Source organism: Dromaius novaehollandiae, chromosome 10, assembly GCF_036370855.1.
Source record: "Dromaius novaehollandiae isolate bDroNov1 chromosome 10, bDroNov1.hap1, whole genome shotgun sequence".
Lineage (NCBI taxonomy): Eukaryota > Metazoa > Chordata > Aves > Casuariiformes > Dromaiidae > Dromaius > Dromaius novaehollandiae.
In genome coordinates this window covers 17,062,798-17,074,847 of record NC_088107.1, presented here as the reverse complement: position 1 = coordinate 17,074,847, position 12,050 = coordinate 17,062,798, and the positions used below count along the sequence as shown (strand labels likewise).

Below are 12,050 nucleotides of genomic sequence, written 5' to 3'. Positions count from 1 at the left end.
AAATGATTTTCATGAACAATCTCCTCCTCACTTCTGAAAAAGCAAAAAGAGTGGCTATCTACTGGACAATCTCACACTGATACCACTAACAATGTATACTACTTATAGTTAGGATCAAGCACTACTTATTCATTGCTGGGCTGTAGTGTTCCATTACTGCCTTTCCCAGAGGCCACAGCCAATTTTATCTTATCTCCTTATTTTTTTCTAAAATAACAATAATCAGAGCAAGATTTCACTAAGAGTGGAGGAAAGTAACAAGGAAAAAATGCTATGAGGTAGAAGGAAAGGAGAAAAAAGTGCCCATACAATATTACACTTAAGAAACCAGAAGGCTTAAAAGCAAGTACAAAATTGTATCATTTACTGTCACAAGCAGCTTGACACCTTCACAATGGGACCTGTAAAGTTACTCAAAAAGGCTGCCTGAACACACTGCAGAAAAACCCTTTCTCTTGCCCGAGTCTAACGCGCCAAAGCTTTACTTTATCTTCTCCCTGTGTAGCATTACCACTGCTTTCCACTTACGCACCCACTTTCTCTTTATGGTAATTTCCCTTCTGGGAATTTTCTATCTTCTTTATCCATGAACAATTTGTTGTGGGCAGGAAAAGAAAGTGAATGCTGAAAGTTGATCTCACATCCACTAATGTGCTCCTGTTCTAGATCACAACAGGATTTGCCTCAGCATTTTCTAGATGAATCTATTTCCTTGTCTCTGACTTTTCGAAGCCTAAATGCAAACATTTTCAGTTTCCTATGGGTACAAAAGTGTTATGTGGAGAACGCAGGCTTGTTTTCCTCTTTCCAGTAGCCTTCTTCTCTCCCTCAGAAAACTTGATATGATCAAAAGCAGGATTCAGAAAAAGACAGATTAAGCACTTCATGAGTTCTATTCTCTTCTTTCTGATCTTCAGTACTAAAATGCCCAGGGAGTGAGTACATGCTGTCAACCATCAGTTGAGCTTCAGGTATTAACAACTTAATTCATACAAAAAAAACAAAAAAAAACACAAACAAAAAAACCCACACCCACACACCACAAACACCACTTCACTCATGCAAGAGAACTTCAAGTGCATCAGCTTCTTTTAACGTAAGTTTCAGCTGTAAGTTGGCTATGTAAATAAAGATGATCCTTACAGTATACTAGAAATCTATATGCAGTCACTTGCTTAACAGTGTATTTAGAAAATAATCATTTTTATTCCTCTATTTAGAAAGAAACAGAAATCAGTTTTAACATGTTTAAGTAAATCAACTACACAAGATTTTTATCACAGCTGAAGTAGAGCCTGCTCTTACATTCATCTTTATTTACTGATGTCAAGAGTTAGAGTTCAGAACTTTTTTTTTTTTTTGGAACTGTCAGGAGTTAACAAGCTGCAACTTCTCTGTAGAATACTTTATATAAAGACAGATCTCAAAGTGACAGCCTCCTGAATTTATGCAAACTTTTTCAAATCTACAATTTTTTTCACTACTATCCATTTGCATTCTGTAACTTCATGTATTACAGGCATATATATTGTTACTCAATGAATACTTATGTTTGGAAAAAGAACAGAATGAATCTCAGTCCTGTAGTATTCAACACATAACAAACACCAAAAGTCAGCCTTTGTTTTTTTCCAAAGAAAAATAGCAATAAAGTGATGAAAGATGTATCTTCATTTCTGCAAATCTGATGATCTTTTTTTTAAACTCTCATTCAAAAAAAAGTTTGTCTTTTAAAAAAATACAGTAACCCATCTCATTTACATAGAAATTACCTAAGAAGTATTTATCTTGCCATGAAGAGTTTTCTGAGTTTGGTAAATAACCTTCATAATATTCAGTTTATTCACAGCATGGAAGGCAGCTCAATATAAAATTGTAAACTTAACACAGCTGCCTTTGTTCCTTAGACTGTTCCTTAGACTGTGGTTTGGCAAAACTGACACGCTTGAACCACAAGAAAATCTGCATAGGAAGTACTCTAAGTTCAAAATATAAAAGATTCACATAGAAGAGAGATTTTTCTGACATTTTGGGCTCACAATGTGCGTTTAAGACTCTTCCTCATTATAGCAAGCTTCCTGGAATTGTGTCTTTATTGTATTTTTACTACAAAAAACCATGATACTTACAAATACAAAACAAAACTCAATTACTTTTGCAGTCTTTTCATAACATTTCCATCTGAACATTTTCAAAGTAAAGTCTCTTCTTAACACTTGAGGGTTGTAGGGTAAAGGGTTAAGGAAGAAAACTTTCTATTTCACTATTCCATTATGATATTAAAAAATTAAATTCCTTTGAGAAATCTACATGTTAGAAGATCTGACAAACTGAATAAAAGAAAATTTGAATTCATCAAAAAATGCCCTTGGTTCAATCTCATTCTCACTCAAGTCACCAGCAAAGACACCACTGACATCAGTGAAAATGAGAGGGTTTTTCTGCTGCTGCTTTGGCTGCAACATCACAGGGGAAAGGGGAGAAAGAATCAAGTAATTGCTTTCAAGCCTTTTACGGCTACTACAGGAACCATTTCTTACTGAGGATAGGAAGAGAGAAAGCTAAATTTTTAAAAGCATCCTATCTATGTTTAATTAGGTCCTGAATTAATGTTCAATAAGCACGATCAGTTTCATCTAGCTTTTTTTTTTTATACACCTTCTAAAGCTTTGTTTGCCAGCTATAAGAGCCTAATGTGATAACTTATATTGCTCAAGTTTTTTCAAGCATACATGCTGTTTCTAAAGTTTTAATGACTTTTTTCAGCAAACACATTCATGTAGATAAATCAACTGTTTCTGGAATGTGTTTTAGCCCTCTCAAAACAGAGCACCTGTGGATTCTGCAGTTTTAGCTTTCTTAAAAAAAAAAAAAAAAAGATTCTTTATCACTCCCCTTCCTTCAACAGGAAGAAATAACAAACAACAATTGTTCAAGAAATGCATTTTAAAGTGTTGATTTCTTTCACGTCTCCCCATTTCCTCTCAGCTACACAAACTCAGGCTGTCTATTTTTGCATGACATCTTTCACATGTAGAGTTCCAAAAAAAATGCATGTCTTCAAATTGGTTCCAAACTGCCATTTATTTCAATAAAAGTAATTTTTTGCAAGATGACCTGTCTGGTTTCTTAAATATGAAACTGCATTAATGAAAGCATTAGCTATCTGATGACAAACAGATGGAATGTTTTTATAATCTACTGCCTGTTGTTCCTTTGCCATTGTTTTACTCAAATGGATATTAATTCTTCATTTTTTACAACTTTGTCCTCACATCCACAAACAAACTTATTTAATATGCAGGTATCTCTAACAGTTCCATGCACATGGAATTTTCAAGTTTTCTGCTTCGAGAAACTCCACTCTAATGGACTCCGTGAAATCAAACAAGTACTTAACAAAATCTATATAGAGGCATGGAAAAATGGAAGAGTACATATGGCAGCAGCAGCAACAGCAGCTTAAAAAAATTGGGACACTTTGCAGAGAAGTGCTCTGCTAATCCCTAGACAGACAACCCAACCAAAAATTTCTCATCTCCAGCATCCCACTGCACAGATTTCCTCCCCCAAAATTCTGCCATCTCAACTGTGCTAACTACAACCACCTCAACAACTCCAGGTAAGGAATTTTCAAAGCTTGGCAGAGCTGTGGGTTGTTTTTTTTTTTGTTTCATTTTTAAATCAGAAATGTATACTATGCATGTTGGTTAGAATCCCTAAAACATTACCTTATAGGCTTTTAATGATACAGACCCTAGTGAAAAACTTGAAGACAAGCAAGATTGTATTAATACAAACACATGCAAACCTCACCTGTAGCTTTCACCAACTGTTACAATCTCCACTTCACTATCTGTCGAGGTAACATTTATTTCTTCATTAGCAGTTACCTGGGGAGTAGAGGATGCTTCAATCACCACCACATCTTCATCAATACCTCCTGATAAGGAAAGAGGAGGAATAAAGTTTGTACACATCATCTCTCAAGATCTGTCACTATAAAAGACTATTCCCCCCCCAAACTTAATCTATATGTCAGTAGAGAATTGCAGTGTACATCAAAACATTAAGTGCAACTGTCAAATAAATGACTTAATTATTAAAATTTGCAACTCTGCTTTATTCTCTCATCACCAGTACATAAATTTCCAGAGGCTTTAAATAAGACAAAACATACTACTTTACTTGGAGCTATTCCAAAACACATAATTAGCAAATATCAAACTTCCACACTTAATAGTAAATTAGGTACACTGTAAGACACAAAGCAAAAAAGAAAGCAGACAATTGGGGGGGGGGGGGAAGGGGGAAGATAAGCAAACTTCCATACCACTACATATTGGAAACAATTCTGATGAATTTTATTACCTGTAACACCAAAGAACATCTGTCACTTATTATGAAAACAAAACAAACTCTTTAAAACATTAGCAAAGCAGTAGTGGTTTGTTATCATGAATAACTACTTTTTTCACGTTTTTGTAGGCATTAAAGCCTGAAGGCTAAACAATGGCAACAGGGCAAGAATGAGGCAACAGGTACATAAATTATTTCTAAAAAAAAATATACAGACCACCAATCCATTGGTGCTATAAGCATGTTTAAATCTGCTTTTTTGGTGACATTCACAATTATAAACACTAGACAAAGTTAAAATAAAGCGATCAATGGTTAAAAAACCAAACACACATCCAAACCACCACAAAAAATTAATAGACAAGTTTTGGCAGGAAGCTCAATTTCCACTTTAACTCAGGAAGAGCAATTAAATTTCCAGCCTAATACCCTGACACTTCTACAGCTACAGCAGTGACAATGAAAAGTCCGGGCTACTTAGAATACTTAAATTGAGTTATGGGTTATTCCACTATAGCAATACCACTGAGCACCAAAAAACTTATTAAATAAATATGAGCTAGATAGCTTAGAAATGGCAAACTTCACCATTTTGAGATCTGTCAGTTTCTTCAAGAAAGATGCCTGGGCGACTAGGTCTCGTTCAAGGCAATGCTATGCCCTGCACGGCCTGCTCGCAGCAGCGCTATGAAGTGACAAGGCACATGTTTCTTTTATGCTCACACTAAGCACCAGCTTCCTGGTCTAGCAAAAGGACACGCACTGCTATGACACAGATCCCTGAGCTCTGCAACCACTCAGCTATGCAGCTACAACTGAAACAGCAGAGACTGACAAATTTCAGGGGTGGGTGGATTCTTTCTTTCCTTGATAGATTTAAAAGTCTGTGTTTCCAAACACTGTTATGCACTAAGCTATTCTGATCAGAAGTAATAACTGGCAAAATCAATTCTCAGAAGCTGCATGAAAATTTGGGGGAAAGAGAAACTGAGAACGTTAAGATGTCTAAAAAACAAAGCCCATGCTAAAAGTGAAAATAGAAAAAGGCCATTTAGTCAAAGTGAAAGGCAGTTAAAGTCATCACCACATTCGGAAGTGAATGTCGTGTTTTTTTACAGCTTAGAAATCACAGGCAAATAAACAAGCAGCTTCTGTACACAGCCACCATAGCCACTTATCCCCCCAAAAAACAAAAAACAAACACAGAACTGCACAAAGCTAGCTAGCCAAACAGCTAATGAAAGGTCAGCTAGAAAAGAAAAAAAGCAAGCATTCCTCCCTCCCTCCCCCCCAGCCCAAATCTGTGCTTCCAATCATGCACTTCAAAACACAGCAAGTTTGAGGGCACTCCTGGAAGTCCACACATCCTCAATTTTTGTTGACAATTATGATGGTGCAAAAGCAGAAGATTTAGATGGAAGTATGGTCTATCATATTTCTGAAAATAAACAGCACCTCCTTGAGGCCAAGATCATACGCTGTGTAATTCCAGCATGCCATCTCTACGTAAATTCTGACACAAGTTTACCTCAAGAAAACCAAAGAAAATTCACAAGTGGATATCTGTACAATTCAGACACTCACCTTTGACATGGTTTGAGCACTGATTTTACTTAATCCTTTACTTAAGCAAGCCATTACTCAAGATGCGAATTTATAGACTACATACAAGTCAGACTGTAGAAAGCATCAGAACTGTTACTGGCTGAACAGGTTTTTACAAGTGCCAAAATAATTATGAAAATCTTTAGAAAAATAATCAGATTTGTTACAAATAGGATATAGGTTAGCTATTTTTCAACTTTCTGCCACTTCCTACTGCTTGTCAGAAGTCTTGACTGAAGTCAAAAGCACAAAGTGATCAAAAGGTTTTCATCTTGTAAAGTACTTCCAGATCAACTGTACAAGCTATCAATACACACTTCCTTCAAAATGAAGACTGTCAGGAAAAAACCTCTATATAAGTATTTGTAAGGTATTTGGCAAGATTTTATTCCTAGGGGAAAAGTATTAATACAATTAAATGATCACATGCAATTTTATACCTACTTTTAAATAAAAACGGCTTCCATGTAAGACCTATTAAAATTGGTCCAGAAGCACACCAAGGGGAGAAGTACACTCATATGAACTTCAAATGTTTTAAGAACATTGTAGTAGTTTGTCTAATTCTTATATGCTGTTCTCCCAATCGGCCAATATAAACTGATTTTATTAAATACTTCTCTCAAAAATGAAATTAAAAATTTAGCTGCATAGTAAAATTTCAGAAAAAATGAGCAACACTGATGCAATTTTTGTAATCCTCTATCAAGTATGGAAGTATACAAGCCATAGAGCCAACAGTACTAAGTAGTATCAAAAGCTGATTTTTCATTGTCAACAGGATTTACTGTTTCTTCTTTGCCTCTCCCAATGCATTACCATAAGGAAGAGAACACAGCATTTCAACTGTCACAGAAAACCACATCAGTTACACTAACTTACAAAAGCTTCTACAAAGCAGAGCAAAGGATAGTGTTCCTAAGACAAATAAGAGTCTTTGAAATAATCTGTCAAAATGAAGTCCCAGAGGACAGCCGACTTGGCAGGCTGAGAGGAACGTAGGGTGGCTATATGCAGCACATGCGCAGCCACTCGACTTCCTTGGTACCAAGGAGAATCTCCTGAAACTTCAGCAAGACCATACATAAGGGATTTTTCTCCTAATACTAGAGCAGTTCATTTAAAAAGCAGAGGTAACATTTTTAAGAATTAATATTGTACTGATACTTAAGAACTAATGAAATTTAAGATGCTTTTTTTGAACACTTCATACTGTCAAAGCTCAGAAAAATACAGATAAATTCTCTGCTAAGTACACTTAAAATTCAAGCCTGCTGGTTTGAACTTATCAGAACCCAATCCTGGCAAAGCCATAATGTTTCTGCAGTTTCCCCATAAAGTAAGCTTGCAGGTTAAGTTAAAGCCTGAAGATGAACTTTACTGGGATTTCACTGAGTAGTACAAGTTGGTTTGACTTGAATTTTAAAAGGGCATCACCCTGTCAGGGAGAAGACAACCTTCTTTAGTGAAGTAGGTGATATGCAGAAATACAAAGAAGGATTTCCAGAGGTTTTGCTATATTGCTTCTAAAAATATTTGCTGGAGAGAGTTTTGAGGCACTTGCACACCTCGAATATTTATCATACATAATTCTTACAAGCCATCTGATTAATTTAGTGGTAAACAACTGAACAGCTCCTTAAGGTATCTGTGTCTATATATTTAGTGTGTATACACCAAGAACTTGTATTTGTATTTCCTGCTGTTATTTAGTAAGACATAAATAAAACAGAATTTGGCATTTCAGTAAATCCTTGTTTAAATGTACTGCATTATTTACAAAACATACTGAGGACAGGAGGGTATGGGAAACAAAAACACTCCCAGAAATACACCACATGACAAAATACTCGCATGTATGTGTCAGTATTACTTTTGACCTTGCAGTCCACTACATGAGACATTTTTATTCCATCCGTAATGACAAGGTACACTGTATCTACTTGCTTTAATGCACGCACCAGACAGTGAACAGTCATCTTCAGTCTGGAATGAATGTTAAACAAATTCAATGTTACTTAAGGTATAACTACTGCTACCTTACTCAATGTATTATCTAAATAATTGACCCTGTAAGAGAACAGCCAAATCTGTATAATCAGCATGTTACTATATATTAATTCCATACTCTTTGAAGGTGCTCTCCCCTCCCCCAGCATGAAGGCATGGGGAAGAGAAACCAGACTGATGGCAGCAAAAAAAAGTTATGTAAATCTATGCCAGGTATTTTGTATTACTCTAAGCGTAATACTTACGGTTATACAGCAAAGAAGAAATTACTGTCCTGTAGGTATAAACTATGTCTCTCTGCCACCTCCTGAATAAGAAAATGCAGCAAGCAAATTATACTCTAGTTGTTTGCAACTAAATTAGCCTTTGTGCTACCACTAAAAGACTTGTTTGACAGTTTGAGTGAACTGGTTAAAAACAAAACCTCTGAAAATTACAGCAAGAATTTTATTAGTGTCCACTGGATTTATTTTTCTGCCCTATCCACAGTCATGATTTATATTTTATAATGTACACAAAACACCAAGTATTAGCTCAAATATTAACAGTAGTTAGTAATTAGGTTTTGTACATGATTAATATTCAAATATACAGTATTTCTTTTTCATTCTCTCCAGGAGTCCCCCCTCCTGGAGAGCCTATTTTCAGAGCCTATTTTATGATTAAAACTAGTATTCAGGCAACCTAGGGGAAAGGAAGAACTACACTGGAGTATCCCAGCATGACTCCAAATTCGAACACTGCAAAAGGCGACTTCATCCCTTAGAAAATCCCTAACACTGTGAGGCCCTACATCAAAGATAAAAATATATTCTGCTTACTAAATCATTTTATTTAAATAATGCAATACTTTGTAGCCCAATATTTAGATCTTTAAATACAGTGCATCTTTTCCCCAGGAAATTGTTTGATTGTGTCAGAACTATATCTGCTAGGTACTATTAATAGGCCACATGCAATTTTTATCAAGTTTTAGCATCAATATTTTAATTATCCAAAAATAATACACAGTAGACTCTAAGCTTTCCTTTATACACAGTACTACTACTTAACTCTGGAATATCATGGCATAGCTCACAGAGATCAATTGCAGTTAGTCATCAGCGCCAATGTCCCATCAGGGACAAAAATACTACTGGCACAATATCCAAATTTACATTTGGCTGACTGTTGTCCTTCCTGGACAGTAGCTATTGCATTTATTTTGCAGTAGCATGCAGTTAAATTAGATAAAATATTGCACATAAAATAGCAAACAAGGTTCACAACATACAAATTCAAATGAGACAGCTTGACCACACCACAAGCTTACAGAAGGGATACGTGGTCTGGGGAAAACAGAAGAAATCTGAAATAAAAAGTCAAGTTCCAGTGACAGAGAAGACTTACTCTGAAGTTTCAATCTTTCACTGGGTCACACCAATGGCCCATCAAGGCCCACATTCTCTCTATCAGCAGCAACAGGCAAAGCTATCTGGTGAGAGCAAAAAAATCCTGGCTACAATTGTTAGTCAAAATCTTTCATACCACCCAACACCCAAAACAGCATTACAGGTGTCAGAGAGCACATCCTTGCCTATTCCCTGCTTAAAGACAGTCCTCTGCGAACATGTCTAATTCCTTTTTGAACTTTCTGATACCACCTGCCTCCACAGCATCTTGTGGCAGTGAGTTTAAGGATCACTGCCTGGTTAGTACTCCAGCTTGAAACACAATCTCCTACTAAGTTTCTGTGAGTACTCTCTTTCCAACTTTCATAACTTTTAAGAACTAGGTTAGAAGATCAGTTTTTCTTTACCTGAGACATACTTGAAATACACTTTTCAATAGCTGGGTAAGATGGGAGAAATTTTCAAGAACATACAAATTGCTTAGGAGCCTACACCCCTGTGGAAAAGAGCCAACAAGCAGAATTCAGGGGAGCTTGTCCAACTGCGAGCTCTGCTAACACGGGCTAATCCAAAACTGTACTGACTACCATTAAGCAAGCACACAGACCTTAGTTCTAATGACAATGCTACGGCAAGCCAAACCTAGTTGTAGAACTAACGTCTTATCAGCACAGAAAGCTATAGTTGCTATAGGGAAGCACTAAAGTGAATTCCACGTTAACTTTTACTACATTGCAAATATTTAAAGCTCCAATTCACATTTACTCATAGGTACAGCTAGAATGGTTAATATGACTATTGCTCATAAAGCCATGTGCTTCTTTCCTCACCCCTTCTCAGTTCTTCCCTAAACCTTTTCTAGTAACAGGCAGAATAGAAGGGATATGTATTCACTTCATTGTCTACTAATGCTATTGAGATAAAAGCTGTAAATTACAAGCTGCATCAGTTACTGAGGAGATAGTAGATAACACTTTAGTTTCAGAAGGGATAAGATAAAGGAAAAATAATTAACTACCCTAACAAGAGGCAGCTAATTTCCACCTAATACATGCTTATCTTTCAGTGTTAATAGAAACCTGTTAAAATAGACATGCACCACTTCAGATTAACATTTTCACAGCCTCTGACTTTTAGAATATCACGTCTACATTCAATATTCTCGGAAGACAGACAAAACCCTTAGTGGAATTAAGAGGACAGAAGTGAATGAATTCAGTCTCATTCTTTTTTAACAGAGGTCTGTTTCAAGCCGCTTTGAACAAAAACTGGAAGAGCTTGCCATCAGCACTGTATTCTACAAAAAGAGGCAAGGCCTGTCTAGTACTTGCTATCAAAGAAATGAAGTAACATGTCAGACCTGAAGGAATTTTAAGTGCTATTAGGTCAGTGTTTTATGACTATGCAAAATTCCACCTAACTTTTTTATATTGACACTTTCTCATTTCCTGGAGTTCAGCTTTACTGCCAACTCGCACTATGTAAAGCTACAAACTCGTTCCAAGTTTAGCTTGTTCTAGATTTCTGTCTAAAGTTCAGCTGTGTCCAGATGATACTCCCAGGCCTTTTATATCCATGCTGAAAATCAAGTATCTGTATATCAGAGAACCTTCATTACAATGAAGAAAATCTAATTTCAGTAACAAAGTTGATGTCCTGTCACCTTAGACAAGAGAAGGGGAGGAGGGGGGGGAAAGGAGTCTCTCTATAGGCCTGTACACAGGTCCTTCAAGGATTAGAGAAAAGTTTCTGGGCTTCACAAACAAAACACAGAACCAAAATCAGTGTTTCCCAGTCAGTTTGCTGCTTGCAATCATTTTATCTGTAACCCAGTATTTCAATTAAAACTTACTGATCAACATTCAGATTAGATTATATACCCCCTTACAGCATTTCAATTCCCAAACCCTACCTATATCATTAAACAGAGTTGTTTTTAGATTGTCACTATGGCCCCAAATCCCCTCCCTTTCCTCAGCAAGGCTCATCTGGTCATCCCACATTTAATGAGGGCAATTGCCTTTTACAGCAAACTTGGTAAAACAATCAAATCTGTTCCTCAGTGTCAGGATGTGGTACCTGCTCAATCACCTCCCACTCCCAAAGCAACAAAGTTCCACCAGAAGAATTGCTGAAACACTGACAGAGAAGGGAGAAAAAACTGTATACGTTACCCACCACCACAATGCATATCATTTGCCAAAAGTAATCATGAAAGTTTTATTAACTACAAGAACTAGCCTACTAAACACTTATTTGGTGAAAGAAATGTCATTTTAATTTCTTACAATAATCAAAAAGAAAACTTTTCCTTAATAGTATACACTAATTAAATACACTGCATCTTTAGACAGACATCAATACTTAAAGCAAAGTTTTGCCATGTATCCTTAATATATTAAGCTATTAAGTAGGCAACAGACCAATCAAATCACTGTGATGACTGTTTCTTAAGATTTCAGTTATTTCTGTACTTAAAATTGCATTTTCTTTTCTGATTTTTCTTTTGCTCTCTTCCTAGTCTATCCTCTAATAATTCTACATACACGCTGCAGGCCTCATTCTTAGTCCAAGTTCTATTTGTGCTTCAATATATTCTTTGCTTTCAGCAGATGCATACTAACTTGCATGTGCCACTGGGGGGGGGGGGGGGGGGGGCAGGGAGGCCAGGACCAATCTCAAACA

At 36.4% G+C, this 12,050-nt stretch overlaps 1 protein-coding gene across 10 annotated transcripts in view; it reads right to left on the bottom strand.

The window, feature by feature from the left end:
* Window positions 1-12,050, bottom strand: part of RNF111 (ring finger protein 111) — a 58,376-nt gene that overhangs the window by 31,578 nt on the left and 14,748 nt on the right. For all 10 annotated transcript variants that reach the window (XM_026113400.2, XM_064517453.1, XM_026113399.2 and 7 more), the window contains exon 3: window positions 3,817-3,943. In XM_026113400.2, coding sequence (XP_025969185.2) covers window positions 3,817-3,943 — 127 coding nt within the window. The remainder of the gene's footprint in view (window positions 1-3,816; window positions 3,944-12,050) is intronic.